The sequence below is a fragment of the Labeo rohita genome, chromosome 13 (genome assembly GCF_022985175.1).
Source record: "Labeo rohita strain BAU-BD-2019 chromosome 13, IGBB_LRoh.1.0, whole genome shotgun sequence".
In the NCBI taxonomy this organism is placed as follows: Eukaryota; Metazoa; Chordata; class Actinopteri; order Cypriniformes; family Cyprinidae; genus Labeo; species Labeo rohita.
In genome coordinates, this window is record NC_066881.1 from 4,687,113 (window position 1) to 4,703,923 (window position 16,811).

Sequence of the window (16,811 nt, forward strand, 5' to 3'; positions counted from 1 at the left end):
TATATTCATTCTATTGTTTGTATGTGCCATCTTTTTTTTGGTTACTTGTATTATACATAATTACAGTTGAAGTCTACATGCTATACAGTGTTCACATTAAAGTTTTACTTAAAAAAATGCATATTTTACTTGCATTCACAACTATGAAAATTCTGGAAGCTTTGACAACCTTTGTTATAACACTCAAACATCTACATCGCCAATTTTTTTATTGCCAGTTTAATGCCTTAATTAATATAATTAATATTCCAAGAAAATATTCCACAACTCCATCAATGACTTCTCTGTTTTAAATCCCTGGTTTAAATTTATCCTACCATGATGGCAGGGTTTAAAATCAGGCAGGCAGGCAGGCAATATTTTCAGATGCTCGCATTACAGTCTGGACAGGATGTTTTTTTTACCTCCTCCAAACTCTTTTATGGATTTCCAGCAAGGTGCTTAAAATGATGAACTACTTCAAATCAAATCTCATTTATAGTTGTGCAATTAAATAAAAGCTGAATAATGAAACTGAGCAGAGGAGGGTTAACAACGATGTCCGGAGATAAAAAAAGAATGCAAAAGCAGGTGCAGAAGTGATAAACGCAAGAGGGGGTGCGGCGGTACTGTTGGCATGCAGGTTAGAAATATGACCTTCAATGACTATAAATGTGCATACCTGCAAACCGTTAAACAGATATTGTTGAAGCACATTATTAAGCATTTCACATATAAAAGCGCACGTAGAAACAACTATCAACCCAATAACGCATTAATTCAGCACGTACACCAACCTATAGTGAACCATCAACATACTGCATGGAATCTTAGCTCGGATGACCTTCGTCTAAAAGCCTAATTTACCAAGCTGATGCAGATCTTCAATGGACAGAGAGATTTGTTTTCCTGTCAAAAGTAATGACATTGTGCTGCGTCTAATATTCACTAACCAATCAGATGGCCGGGCTTTGTAACGGTGTCAGAATCTAGGGGAAACATCAGAGCAGAGGGGTAACCAACCGCCTCCTCATCCATCATCATATTACTCTCACCGGCCTCCATTACTGCCTGCATTAAGCATGACTTGCACCTACGGGCAATGGGAACAGCGAGCTGCCCAACAGCAATGAGAAGGTTGAGCTTTCATGTAAGGGCACTTATACTAAAAGCAGCTCTAATAACCTTCAATATTGTCACCTAGAATGTTAAATACGCCCCCGTCCTCTCCACACTCAAGAAGCGGCTAATTTGAACATACTTAAACTGATTACAGATGGACCTGAAGATGGCTGTAAGACACTATTGCATATGGGGGTAAGTGAAAAGATCTTTCTTAAATAACAGCAGAACTTAGGATTGGGCACAAATTGTGTGATTTGACAAAAATTTAAACAGAATCAATGGCTCTGTTCAAAAACCTAGTAAGCTGCCAACAAAGCATTTTAGCATTTTACAGACACAAAGGGACTTCCAAGAAGTCACAATTTTTTAGCTAATTATAAAGCAACATTTAATGTATCGTTGAAATATCAAAATGCACTGTGGAAAAAAATAAAATAAAATCTACCAAAACACTGCAAGCAAGAATACTTTTAATTAATTCAATGCCAACAAATATTGATAATTTTATTAAAAAGGACTGCTTTCGGCTAAATGTTACATGTATTAATTGTAAATGTACTGTTAGCTTAGCAACAGACAACTGATGTCACTTGTCAGAAGTCAAAAGAGTGGAATTTGTAAGATGCACATGGTTGCTGCCTATTTAATGAGTTTCAAATGAATCTCATTTGATGTTTAATAAAGAATGATGCTCAAGAAGGCAGTAAACAGCTCAGAAAAAGTCATGGAAATGAACCTAAAAACTTGTCTGCAGCTGGTTCCTAAATCACATACTGTCTAGTAAGTACTAAATTTAAGGAATGAAATTTGCAATCATTAAAACGTATGTTCTAGGTTAAATGTGTGTAGTATGAATGAAATCCAGATGTACTATGGTAAATCCACCATAATGGAATTATCATGTGACCTACAACATCAGGTGTGTCAATTTACTGCAGTTCATAACTTATCTTCCATGGCTTCAGTCAAAAAAAATAAAAAATCCAATGGCTACACACTTCAAAATATCAATGGAAGTATCAGGTGACCAGGTACATTCCATCTACTATACTATGGATTTGGACGTTCTATTCAGTCTATTTTTTTTTTACCTTTATTTATACAACACTTCTTTTAACAAAACTGGTTGTGGCAAAGCAGCTATTCAGTATTAAACAGGAAAAATTGTGTGTAATAATGCAAAAGGACAACAGCAAACACTCCATTTTTAGTTAAAGTCAGTTCATCATTAATTCTGTCTCATTTACTATATACTTCTTTTACCTTACTAAATAGTATGGAAGTAGGACACTGTATGAGATCCAGCTCGTGCTTCTGTTTATGATGTTGTCAACCACATGAACCCACACTGGAATGCCTCTGTTTAAACATTTTGTGTTTATACACTTGTTGGGAAAGATAAACAGAAACACAAAGTTGAGCTTAAGCTACACCTACCCAAATATATGCAATACTAATAGTCTATTACAAAACTGCATCTAAGGATTTAGAATGATTAAATGCACAACTGTACCAAGCCATAATTAGGTGCATAACCATAAACAAAGAGCCAATGGATCATCTTTTTATTAGACATAAAGGGACAGTACTGAATAATTCTGATCTTATTTTCCAGCCCAGAGTTTGCCCTTCCTGACATTCCTCAATGCTGAAATGACAATAGACTACCCATTATACATATTAAAATCTTAATCTGAATCTGTCTGATCAGCATCCATATATTGATTATTAGGAGTGTCTGCAAAGGCAAGCATCACTATGACTATTCATGCTACCATAAATGGAAGAGAAGTGCAAGGCCCACACAAAAGAAGATATTCTAAAGAAAGTTCTCATCCATAGCATGGGGTCCAAAACAACATCAGACCCTATTAACTTAACTGTACAGTAAAGAAACACACACACACACAGTCTGGTTTATTATCTTTGTGGGGGACTCTCCATAGGCGCAATGGTGTTTATACTCTCCACACTGTATTTTCTATCCCCTTACCCTACCCCTACCCCTAAACCTAACCCTTACAGAAAACTTTCTGCATTTTTACTTTCTCAAAAAAAACTCATTCTGTATGATTTATAAGCTTTTGTACCCATGGGGACCTCAAGCCAGTCCCCACAAGGTCAAAAATTTCAGGTTTTTCTATCCTTGTGGGGACATTTGGTCCCCACAATGTAGCAAAAACAAGTACACACACACACACACAAAGACATCTTTAAAGAGCAGGTCATATGGGTTTTCGAAAAATATCTTTTTTGCAGTTTGTAACATAGAAATCCTTCAATGTAAACAGCCTGCAAAGTTGTTAAGCAAAAAAAAAAAAAAAAAAAAAAAGAAAAAAAAAAAAAACTCCGAATCGCCTTAACGAGTTGTCATATTTTTGAATCTTCTGCCTGTTACCGATCTGCGTCACTGGGTAACATATTTGCATAATGCGAAAAAACACCCATAAAAATACGAACAGTCTGACCTGCCCACCTTACACTAGTTAGTGTGTTTACATCATGTCAAGAAGATGCTGTTTTCTGCACTGTGAAAGCAAGTTTGCTTTGTTTTCATTGCCGAAGGATGATGATGTAAAGAATCAGTGGTTAAAATGACTTTTTTCCACGATACCACAGCAATACAACTCAAACTTTTTGTTACGCTCGTCATTTCACCAAGGACTGCCTCTCTAATCTTAGCTTTTATCTTTTGATTCTACTCTTCTTTATTTGGACTAACAAGCATCTCCAATCCACAACCTGTAAGTATGATTGATACTTTATGTGTACTTTAAGTGAGTGCTCAACATATCTATTTTTTTGTGCTATGATGTATACATAGCACAGTTTTAGGTTTCCAGGAAAACCACGATATTACCTTCTTGCTGAAATGGTTCTGATAATTCGCTGTGAACCCACTATTTCCTAAGAATGTGTTGATTAATGTAGACTAATCGTTGTTCTAATTAATTTAATTAATAATAAAGAATTGAACTTAGACATATTTTTGTTTACAAACTGTATTGTTTCATCAGTTAGTCATGTTAGCACTTGGCTAACATATCCACCATTATTATTTTGTTACGTGTTTACAGTTTAACAGCTAAACTTTAGCTAAGGGCACGATTCGCTTGCATAAGTGTTAAGCAAAATGTTTTTATGTCATTATTTTAAGAATAGATTGGAGCAGTATATTATTGTTTTATGTAAAGGTGCATGCTAGGGTTGCCAGGTTTTCACCACAAAACTGCTACTCAAAACTAGCCCAATGGCATTTCAAGGGGGGTCCCCCGTTAAAAATCACATTCCAGGGTGCAAAATAAATACCAGGGTTCCCCTGGTAAATTTGCATTCCAGAAGCTAAATATGACGTTATTGGGGTTGCTTCAATCCGCAACATCAAACACAACCTTGAACTTGGCAACACAGATGGTAGCACTCTTGTAACTTGCTCAAGTACTCCTCTCTGTACCAGTCTCAACAGGCTTGGCCAGCTGACCAGTAAGAGCAGAGTAGGTTTATGGAAGGGAGAGATTTACAGACCTTATGCTCAAAACTGATTCAGACGAACCGTTTTGAAATCACTGACGAATGACTATGTATAAATGTATATTCTGACTAAATTTTCTGACCGTAGATGCATTTAAACCTGTTGTAGGGGACTCCAACACAATATTAGAACACAAAAAAAAACATATATTATATACACATCTGAATTGATATGCAACCACAATCCAAATTGGTTTGTCTGTTTTTCACATCACTCTAAAATATAATATGATCATGTAAGCAGATTTTAATTTGTCAGCATTCTTATCTCAGCAGTGCTCTCTTTTATCAACATAAAGGATCTGAAAACATAAAATAGAGCTTCTTATAACAAGTAAGAGAATGCTTTATAAAGCTGTCCACTGAGAGAGACAGGCAGACCGCAGTTTTATAAAACCAGTGCTCCTAAAGCATTGTCCATTCAGATAACCAGCCAAAACAGCCTGAAACATAATTAAGGACTATCAAAAAGTGATTGTTGGTTCGGTTGTGGTCTTACCCTTGGCTGTCAAAAGGCAGACGAGTTTCAGGGGTTTCCAGCTGGGACAATGAGAGTTGCAATCTCTGTCTAGGCCATCCTTCCTCTCTTCCTGCTACTCTAGATCACTGAAGCCGCCCAGTCAATCACTATGACAATTAATCGGGCCACTTAAATCCAAATTGGATTAACAAACTGGGAAGGGTTATAATTCAGATTCGGTTCGTTTAAAAAAAAAAAAAAAAAAAAAAAAAAAAAGGAAGTTAGTGGTTTCATGATGTTCATGTTCACATGGTAAGAGTGAGCAAGTTTAAAAAGGAAAAAAAAATATTTTTCCAAGTACATAATAACATTTCATTTTAAAATTACATTTATATAGACATCTGAACTGATATGCAACCACAATCCAAATTTTTTCCAAATAATATGTTGACACAGGCAAGGGTCAACTGCTTCAACACATTTTGCAGTACTTTTTATTGTTTTATATTTGCTGCCATGTCAATGGCAAAACAATCTCTGCATATAATTTCTTGAGTCGCACTACTCATTAATATGATGTGACCACTGGTATGTACTCGTCTGTGTAAACACCAAAAACAGACCTCACAAGTAATTAATCTGGCATGCTTTGTAGAAAGCATGAACATTATAACCAGAAACGAGTGGCTAGTATGACTCCAGATGGCTGGAAAATAATATACGTCTAAGGTATGCAAAAGGACTTGCAGCTGGAGAGAGCGCTCTGCATATGCAAAAGAGTAAACTCAATTCACTGCCCGAGTGATGACCCTTAAGAAGATACGACAGAAAGCCACTGCAGTGGCCCACAAAGATCAGTGGACACAGCAGACCAGGTTTTCTACTTTTTAGATTTGTTACTTAGCAGTCTGTAGCTGTCCACATTCAAAAATGAGACTTTTGCTGAACAGAGTCAATAGCGAGCCAACAAAAGTTAAATGCATATCTCAGGGGTCTGACTTCAGAGGCAGGCTAAATATGTGACACTGCAACTGCCATTTCAGCTAGCGATCTAAGAGGATGTTGTTTTGCCATGGCATTCTCCACTGCTCATGTCCAGCTAAGGTTCAAAGTGTTTTTAGACACTCAAAGCCTTGTTATTTCTACTGAAGTGCACAGTCCTAAGGGAAAACGTTGTGCCGCAGCAATTCGTTAAACACCTCACAGCTGGGCTTTGGATATTTATGATGAAACTGTGCTTTGAGACTTGGTGCTCAGCTAGCATGTGATGAACAGATGAAGGCAGCATGGCCTTACTGTCAGAGACCTGTCACTGCGGTGTCTCAGCCCGACAGGTTTGTGCCAAGCACCGTAAGAAGCCACGCTTGCTTGGTTTGGGGAACACTATAAATGCCAACAGAGCCACAAACATTACTGCCCAGAGATAAATAAACAGAAGACACAAGATTCATGATCAAACTGGAACTGCTTAATCCATGGAAGGGTGTCAGAGTCTGCTTTTGTGATTCTCTGCCAATCTAAGGGACATGGTTCTGGAAACAACTAAGATTTATGTGTATGCTGCAATCTCAAAGGCAAATGCTAGTTTAAATTCAGATAGTATTTCTGTATTTACCATAGTATTGTTTTAGTATATTTTGATGTTTGTATTCACATAATCAGGTCCATATTTATAGGTTTTCTGATATGGTAAATTTGCTTGGTACCTCACCTGCACTTGATGCAGAGCACTCTGAAACACGAGTCACGATAAAACAGCTTGTAGAAGCGAGCAAAAATGGCATGTTACTTCAGCTAACAAGTACTATATCAATTTTATTTTTTGTTAACACTATCGGTTTGGCTTAGGGTAGGGTTTAATACATGTGGCATGCTAACATCAACAGAGCATTGATCTTGTAGCATTGCTCACTGAGCATTTAATTCCTGAAGTGCCGTGAGATGTACAAAAGCAATGTAAAAGAACGTTGCCAAATCCATGTTTATCATTCACATTTCGGACAAAACTAAAAATGCTTTTAGTGCCACACACTGGACATTTCACTATGAAAGTGTCGCAAAACATACAAGATGCAATTCCATTTTGGCAGAAATGTTGCCACAGAGTTGTTTTTCCAATGAGTCTGGATTGAAAAATCTTTTTTTTTTTTTTTTTTTTGCGTACAAAAAGTATTCTTGTCACTTCATACAATTCAGATTGAACCACTGATGGCAGATGGACTATTTTGACGATGTCTTTCATACTTTTCTGGGTCTTGACAGTGGTATTTAGATGGAAGTCAATGAGTTTGTCACAAGCCTCTCAGTTTTCATCCAAAATATCTTAAATTGTGTCCAGAAGACAAACAAAGCTTTCACTGGTTTGGAACGACATGGGGGTAAGTGATTAATGACAAAATATTCATTTTGGGGTGGAGTAACCCTTTAAGCTACTTAAAATAATAACTGTATAACCAACCAACCATGCTATCCATAGATTCTCTTCATCTATGGTACTGTCTACTAGCTTAATTCAAAGAATATCACATATGTGACCCTGGACCACAAAACCAGTCGTAAGTAACATGGGTATATTTGTAGAAATAGCCAGAAATACATTGTATGGGTCAAAATTATCGATTTTTCTCTTATGCCAAAAATCATTAGGATATTGAGTGAAGATCATGTTCCATGAAGATATTTTGTAAATTTCTTACCAAAAATATATCAAAACGTAATGTTTGATTAGTAATATGCATTGCTGAGAACTTAATTTGGACAATTTAAAGGCAATTTTCTCATTATCGCACCCTCAGATTCCAGATTTTCCAATAGCTGTCGGCCAAATATTGTCATATTCTAAGAAACCATACATCAATGGACAACTTATTTATTCAACTTTCAGAAAACGTATAAATCTCAGTTTCACTTAATTGAACCTTATTACTGGTTTTGTGGCCTAGGATCACATATAGCATACAAAAACAGCTGTATCTTCACGGAAATGCCTCAGTACTTTGCTGAAAGGGAACTCCTCGTCTTCCTCCCCCCATTTTTCTAACTAAAACTAGAAAGTCATGAAGGTTGAACAAATCAAAATATATGGTGGTGTCTCAAGGATTGCCCGTGTGCTTTCTTTCCAACTGACGAGCTTCCAAAACATGCTTGAGCGCCATTGAGCAATGCGCACTGGAGTTTGCTCAAAGGAAAACCCACAGGCTTGCCGCTGGAAACGGGAAACACCCGCAGAAAGGAAGGGAGGGGTGTGTGAGTAAAGAGGAGGAGTGACATAATTAAACGAAGATCTGAACATGCATGGCTGAGGGAGCGTGTAGTCCTTTTTACCCAACAATGACAGCACTTCATACGAGAAGGGGGCGTTCTCACTGTACGCATACTTGCGTTCCATCTGCGCTCTTTTTTTATTTGTCGTTCTCAGTACGCATGCGTCGGCCGTTGCGTTGCGTTTATAAGACGGCGCGTCAAGTTACGAACAGTTCAACTTTTAATTCAGTTCAACGCGTCTTGAGAACGTTTGGACGCAACATCCTGCGTGAACGCAGGGGTCCTGCCGCACTGTCACTATCTCTCAATGCACAGTACACACACACACACAATCGGACACTGCAGTGAATCGAACAGACTCACACGGTCCGTCCAGTCCGGCAAAGCTTAAAAGAGCACGCTTTGCATGTCTAAAATCACTGAAGCGGTCCAACGCCACGTAATCAATCACGGAGTGATTATGTGTCTCGAAGTTGTGCGTGCAGTCAACGTTAAAGTTGAGACCACTGTTGCTTTCAAGGTTATCCTGGAAGGGAATGCACGGAGCCCATGCGCTACGAGTGCGTCCGATCGCTCGCGTGTGATTCCGTACCATGCATGCAAAGTTCAAATGTAATGTGCATACATGAGTCAAACCGTGACTCTGGCTGTACATGTGTAAACGCCTCCGGTAAACGGGACGTCTTGTACAGCTCGACTGAAAGTGCACTGGTTAATGATGCAGCACTGCTGATCATCACTGTGCAATGCACGAAACACTCACTGCGGACAGAAACGTCCCAAAACACTTCCTTGGCGGGTTGTTTTTATCTAACCCTCAGCAGAGAGTGGAACCCAGCCCCCTTATCTCTCCCTTCACAACCCTCCCCTTGTCCAGCAGCAGCAGCAGCAGCGGTAGCGGCACCCATGCTCGGTTGGTTTCCATTCCGGGGACTCACCGTTCTTGTGCTCTGAGGATGTCGCTGTGATGAGACACCGAATGCGGGAAAAGCAGAAGAGGCTACGGCTCCGCTGCTCCGGGACAGGAGGAGGACCGATCTACACACTTTCGCAGCCATCTCTGGAGTGAAACCCAGCCGAGAGAACGCAAGTGCTGCGGGCGAACCGACTGAGACTGTTGGAGGAAAGGGAGGGGAAATAGGAAGGGCTGCTGGGTTGGGCTAATATTTCATACACACACGCAACACTACACACAAACGCACACATACACGTATAGCCTACACAAATGTTTCACAAGAAGGTTGCTGTAGTTCCGCGTTCGAAGCAAAAGCTTTTGTATTTCTAACGAGGGAAACTCTGACAGTTTTTTTACGGTTGTGTCTCATAACACACTCTGAAATGTCAGAATAAGGAAGTCGTAGACTGAAATATCACGGTCTCTAGGACAACATGAAACGAGCGTTTTGATTGGTCGAGCGGTTACCTGCTGGCGCCGCTTGGAACTCTTTTCGTCCAATGAGAAGACGCGCAGATCTGTAGTTTTGACAACTTGAAAATAAGGTCAGCTCGACCAATCAGAAAGCGCGGGACGTTAGCGCGCCAGCCTACTCTCTTTATAAAGAAAAAATATGTAACATCTAACTCTATGTATCTAGCCTATATTTAACTTTATATGCTTACATTATTAAACCATGAAACAAAATCCTTAATGTTTTCTTCCCAAAATTATGTATTCTACATAGCTTGTTCATTACAAAGATAGTGACAAATATGCTAGAATTTGGTGGTGCAGCTACCTTGTCAGCCATGATAAAGTTGGCGTAAACAACTCAATCCCAATATGCTTTCCTAACCTTTCTATATACGTCATTCCCCTTTACCCACCATTCCAATGAACTTATTTACATATTATTGTAATGACTGCAGTAACCAGACTTGGTCTGCACCAATGTGTTGGACTGCATCAATGAAATAAATATTAAAGTTCAGATCAGTTAGAAGAATATTAAGGCGACAGCCTGTGTCCACTTTTTGCAGGGTACTCCACAGTACACCAGTAAACATTTACTAAAAAGACTAGAAACATGTCTTAAACCATCTCCTAGGCTATCTGACGTTCCACTATGCCACTGTGTCACTGTGTCATTCATTCTTGCTTCTTGGCAACTCAACCATTCTGTGCATTATATAATTATGTCTCTATTATTAGTCTGTCCTTCAACAGTTCCTTGGAGTTACAGGACAAGAAAATGCCAAACCACATTTAATATACTCTGTCAAGACAGCTAATCCACTTAAAGCAATAACACAATACACACTGAAATTCAATCTAGGCCTACTGGCATATGCATATGCTTCTCTGAGTCCTTGTGTAGGGCTTGTAGTTTCTGATCTCAAAAAGATCACTAGGCAGCCAAACACATCTGAGGCTTTCAAAGATGTGTGTGTTTTGTCTGTTTAAAGGTTGCATGGCAGGTCACACCCTTTAAACTGTTGCTACACATTCCAGAGTTCAATCGATGATTACAGTACACACTGTAACTCCATTAAAAGATCACTGATTTCCAAATGGCACTATTTTGGCATTGATCTGATTCAGTGCCATTATTTAAATTACAGAGTGACAGATGGCATGGGTTTTTCTTTGGGATGCACTATTGTTTGCATATACAAATTCTGCTAGAAACAGATGGCTGTTATTGATAGTTCCCATGAATCTACCATATCATTCATTAAAAATTTGAAATAAGTCATGGACTGCTGCATACATCTTAATTCAATCTGTACTGATTTTCAAGTATTTTAAATCCACTCTATACTATCTATCTGTGAACTTCAATTAGCAACTGTTTTCCAAGGAGTGATTCTCCAAGGTCGGTCAGATGGGACCTGTGTTACCTTTGAGCCTTGGTTCCTCCCAAGGTTTCTTCCTCGCCTTTAAGGAGTGGTTTACTGCCATTGTTTGCCTTTATTTTTATGTCCACCGTTGATAAAAGCACTAAATAAATATGCCTAAATTGTGGCTTGTAATGTTGCTTTTTCATTTCAAATCAAGCGACTCTGATTCAATCAAAAGAACTCAATGGCAACAAATATCTAGGAATTTGCTGTGTTTCATACCTCTTTACATTAATATTATGCAGTCACACTATAAAAAGTCTTTGTAAAGGGCAGAGAACATGGAAAAAACATTACTGATATTAAGTACTTTCAAACATTCATTAATCAATTCTAATCAGTTTTCATCAGAATCATATGTGATTGAAAGAACATCTCTGATCACTGTTGTTTCTTTTCACTGAAAGGTTTTTTGGAGAACCCAAAATGGTTCCTTTATGGAATCGCTGTAAAAAACCGTTCTTTCAGTCTTCATTTTTAAGCATGTATTGTGACTGTTTATGGGAGTTGTTGCCAGATTAGGTAACTAGGTTAACTTTATAGGTGATAAGATTTTTTGAACAACTCTAAGATATTTTTGGAACTGTCTGGCAATCTACATTGTTTTGATACTTTTGTTTTTCACTAAATTATATATTTAAAGGTTTGAAATAATGGAAAGAGACTGAAGACTGAAGAGACAGAGGCCATTTCAATCCTCACTCAAGTAAGTTTTTGTTTTTTTAGTATGCGAGATCAAGGGTTATCTCATTAAACAATTTTAAAAAAGTATCACAGGTAAATCTTGTGAAATAAACATATATTTTTGTTATTTTTATGGTGAAATTATTGCTTTTTTCTGCTGTAATTTCAGAAGGAGTTTTCAGGTAACCTTAAGGACTTTTCTACCTGACCTGACCCTTTAAAAATGACTGAAATGATCCCTCTAATGACCATTCGAAAGTGATTTAAAGTTTAATTCTTGTGGGATTTTCTTAGTGTGTGACAATTCTGACCTATTCTGATTGATGAACATCTACCCACCAAATCCTCTACTTATTTTAAGACTTAATCTTAGCAAGAGTCAAATCAACTGAATATACAGCTGGCCATTAGTTTTTAAGACAGCATATGTGTTCAACAGCTGTAAGGCTTATGCAGTTAGTTAACTCGAGCCATGTGATTGAGGCTAAAAACGGACACCGTTTTTTAAATTTCACACCTGTTGCTGAGTCACAGACCTCTAAAGGCCCAATTCTAACAATGACACCCGGCTGAAAACATGGCTGACATCCTGATTCTCTGCCTACAACTCTCTCCGAGTCACTCCTCTGTTGCCATGGGTGATAATCGGGCACATTTTTGAGCCGGTTCTTCTTAGATCACCTCAGGAGTCTTATCAGTCAATCTGAATGAATTACAGATGAACTCCAGCAGATAAGTCAAACAGATAAAACCAAACACAAGCTCTATTCTTAACTGGACAATCTGGACTGGAGTGTTTCAGTCATGTCGAGGGGTTCGATTTTGATGACACTAAATCCAAAGGTATACAGCCAAGAGTCAGGGACTTTAGATCTGAAGTATGTGGGGTGAAAGGAGTTTAAGAACGACATTAAAGAACAAAAGAAAACATCTGTACTGTCACTTATCCTCGCCAATACAACTGCAGGAAATAGTACACAACATTTCCTTAAGGAAACACCTTGTAAAGAAGTACAATAGTCTAAAAGTAAGTGATAGAACAGTTATAAACCCAGATCGATGGACAAAGGGAGTGAGAAATTAAAAGTAACATCAAAGAAATGATTTATAAATAGGCCTATGAGAAAGTAAACACTCATCATAATTTAGTATGCAAACAAATTGCAGTTCTGCGTGCAAATATTCATTTAAATATTCATTCAGACGTCAAATCCCTGTTTTTTCCTCATGTAAATATTTTAGCAAAAATATTATTCATTAAAGTTTATAAAAAACCAAATGTAGCTAACATACCAGATGAATTATTGAATGTTTTATTGAATTAAAAAACTAGAGTGCTATGAAATTGTGTCTATGATGAGTGTATAAATAAAAGTGCTGTTGCTAATTAAAACACTGTACAGTATTTATCCTGCCCTCATATTCACCTTATTGGTCCGTTGTTTTAAAAGTGACATTCATTCACTGCATAGCATATCAAAAACTTTTTTAATGTCTAGTGCATGTTTACAGGCTGAAGCTATCCATCTTATTTTTGCAATGCAGAAGTAAGCTATTTTCTTTGAATGTGTGACTTTCACTTCATTAGATGCAAGAAGTAAAGAATCAGAAGAATAACAAAGTGTAGTAAATGATGCAGTAACGAATAACACGCTGTTTCTGTACAGGTGAAATAAACAAAAGTGTATTACACTGGAAGCTTTGCACTTCCAATCTACTCTGCATGCTATAATGTTAAAAACAAGGTGGATAGTCAAACCTGTCTTTTAGCATGCAAACCATGCAGCTTTGAGTTTGTGTGCTCTTTGAATTCAGCAAGAGTTCAAGAGGTCATCTACTGACTTGACTAATGGTAAAATGTCTGTGCGCTATGGCAATTTGCAGGTGCGCTTGAACTTTGGTAGGTATCAGAAGATAAACAAGTGAAAGAAGCATGATGATTAGTGTGACTGTAGCTTTACAAATAAATACATCCTGTGTGTGAACAGCAGAAGGCTAAAATTACCTACAAAACAAAGATTGAGAGTTTGTTTGTTGAGAGGTTTGAGTTAATTCATTGTGGAGAAGAGGAATTAGAGGAACTAGATTTGCATTTCCTTAAGGAAACATAAGTGTTTGCAAGGCAACCAAAGGACGTTGATGAATTAAAACTTCTGAGAGATTGATAGAACACTTGAGGCCAAGTGATTTGAATGAATTTGTTTCTTAAAACTGTGCAGGTGTAGAAGATGAAGAAAAATATGTTTTAAAGGAATATTTCATTTAATTTTAAACTGATATACATTTTAAAACTAAAAAATGTAAAATAAATAAATAAAGCGCTATTAGAATTCCTTAAATGAAGTACTCAATGCCCCGTTTTAAGGTCACATTCCAGAAATGCAGTCATATGGTAACCACAGTGACACGGAAACATTTGTCAGCACCTGATGAATGCACCGCTCCCAGGGCTCAGAAGCGAATCGAGGGAGAAAGCGAGTGAGCACCTGACACCCCTTACTAACCCGTATGAAATATTCATCCACACCACGGCACAAATACTTGGATGAGAGAACTGATCTATTAAAGAGCACATATTTCCATTCATTAGACTCTTAGTTGCATGAACTCGACATCTGATGACTTGGCCCTACTCTCATACATGGCAGACACACACACACACACATAGTGACCAGACAAGATAAGCAGAAATCTGAACCTGCATTACTCGTTCTGTTGGAACTATCACACACACCTGATTAACAGTGTGTAACATGAGTCCATTTCTTTCTGTCATACAAACACGCAGATGACAGATAGCCAAAGCAACCACATCGTCTGCACTTCTGTGTCAACAATATCAAAAGAGCTCTGCTTTTTCTGGTTTTAAAATTCTGAATGGGCAAATTCTACCTCTGTTTAAAGATCCTAGTAAATCAAAATGGCTTTATGGCTTTTAGCCTGTCTGTTAGCTTTAGGCCATGTGTCCACCAAAGCATTTTTAGCCAGCTGAAAATGGCAGGCACGCTGAAAACGCCTAGCTGTGAACGCTTCTGAGGCGCAGCGTGTTTTCAGTTGAGACACCTAAGCTGCTATCATACAGAATATCCGCGGATGTGTAACTAGTCTCTGATATAAAAATGTTGACAATGTGCTTTGCTGTCATCTGTTGCTGTTGAATAAACAGGATGTGACGGTTGTGTGGAATTTGTCCTGCCCATCCTCCACTGTGATTGGACGGCTGACTGAAAAGTGACAGTGATGAGTGCTATGTTTTACCCAAAGCTAAACATTCTTAAACTCTGGGTGCAGAGCAAACAATGCTGAGGAAAAAATGCTCAGCGCCTTGTCACACTCCTGGTGTTTTAAAAAAAGCAGCGCTCCCATTGAAAACTACTGAAAAAAAATATGCCTTGGTGGACACATGGCCTCAAAGGGTTAGCCCTGCTGAAAAAAAAACAGCTAAAACTAGCCTCGGCTGGTTGGCTGGTCTTAGCTGGTTTAACCTGGAAGTAGCTGGTTTTAGCCAGTCTCCCAGCCTGGCTAGGCTGGTTTTAGCAAGTTGTTCCAGCTGGTCTACCAGCCTGACCAGCTAAGACCAGCCTGGCCAGCCAAGGAAGTGGCCAAAACCCCTCTAAAACCAGCTTGCCGACCAACTATGATCAACTAAGACCAGCATGGATGACCAGCTAAAACCAGCCAACCAGCTTAGGCTGGTTTTAGCTGTTTTTTTCAGCAGGGAAGTCACCCAAAAATGAATATTCTGTCATTAATTACTCACCCTCATGTTGTTCCAAACCTGTAAGACCTTTGTTTATCTTTGGAACACAAATTAGGATATTCTTGATGAAATCCGAGAGCTTTCTGACCCTGCACAGTCAGCAACGCAACTCCCATGTTCAAGGCCCAGAAAGGTAGTAAGGACATTGTTAAAATAGTCCATGTGACATCAGTGATTCAACCGTAATTTTAAGAAGCTACGAGAATACTTTTTGTGCGCAAAATAGAGAGTACCTGGATGCACATGGATGCATCATGGTACTTTAAATAATGGCAGAACATGTGATTTGCAGGAGAAGAAATGTTGAAAATAAGTTGTTATTTTTGTTTTCTTTGCACACAAAAAGTATTCTCGTAGCTTCGTAAAATTGCAGTTTAACCACTGATATCACATGGACTGTTTTACCAATGTCCTTATCTAAGTTTCTGGGTCTGGGAACACTTCAGTTGTATTGCTGTCTATGCAGGGTCAGAGAGCTCTCGGATTTCATCAAAAATATCTTAATTTGTGTTCGAAGATAAACAAAACGTCTTACGGGTTTGGAACGACATGAGGGTGAGTAGTTAATGACAAAATTTTCATTTTTGGGTGAACTATCCCTTTAAGGTCAAAGGCTAGTGAGGATGTTTTACTGGTCCTTACTGGTTATAAAAAGCCTCAGCCAAAACATGTTTTGATGTAAATTTAGTATTTTGCACATGTTTCTGTGAGAGGTAGGTTTAGGGGTAGGGGCTGGGTTAGGTGATAGAAAAAAATCATTGACTTGATAAAAAAAAACAGTATGTATAATGAAACAAACCTGTGTATGTGTGTGAAAAGTGTGCCTTTTTGTGTTTACAATATGTCCTTGGTGTACACATAATTATGCCCACTTTAGTCAAATAGTCATCTGTCTGGTGATTTTTAAAGTAATAACATTCTGACATTGTGCAAAGGTATAGTCAATGCTAAGACAGTTCTGAAACAAATGTTAAAAATATAAATAAATAAACCAATAAACAAACAAACAAACTAGATTCTTCCATTATATGAAGCAAATATGAGTGGTTCTTCCATGCTGTTTTGGCAAATGGTTTTGAGGTTTCTAGGGTTTTCTGGGTGGTTGGTTGGTAGATAGTTAGTGACTGGCCTAAGTCAACGTGGTTATTTATGTTTTTTTATTTTTTTAAC

General features: G+C 38.1%; 1 protein-coding gene across 1 annotated transcript in view; it reads right to left on the bottom strand.

Moving 5' to 3' along the window:
- The window catches only part of mcu (mitochondrial calcium uniporter), an 88,917-nt gene extending 79,420 nt beyond the window's left edge, over positions 1 to 9,497 (bottom strand). Inside the window, exon 1 of the mRNA XM_051125911.1 lies at positions 9,298 to 9,497. Coding sequence (XP_050981868.1) covers positions 9,298 to 9,417 — 120 coding nt within the window. The 5' untranslated portion in view covers positions 9,418 to 9,497. The remainder of the gene's footprint in view (positions 1 to 9,297) is intronic.
- Positions 9,498 to 16,811: the final 7,314 nt, after the last annotated feature.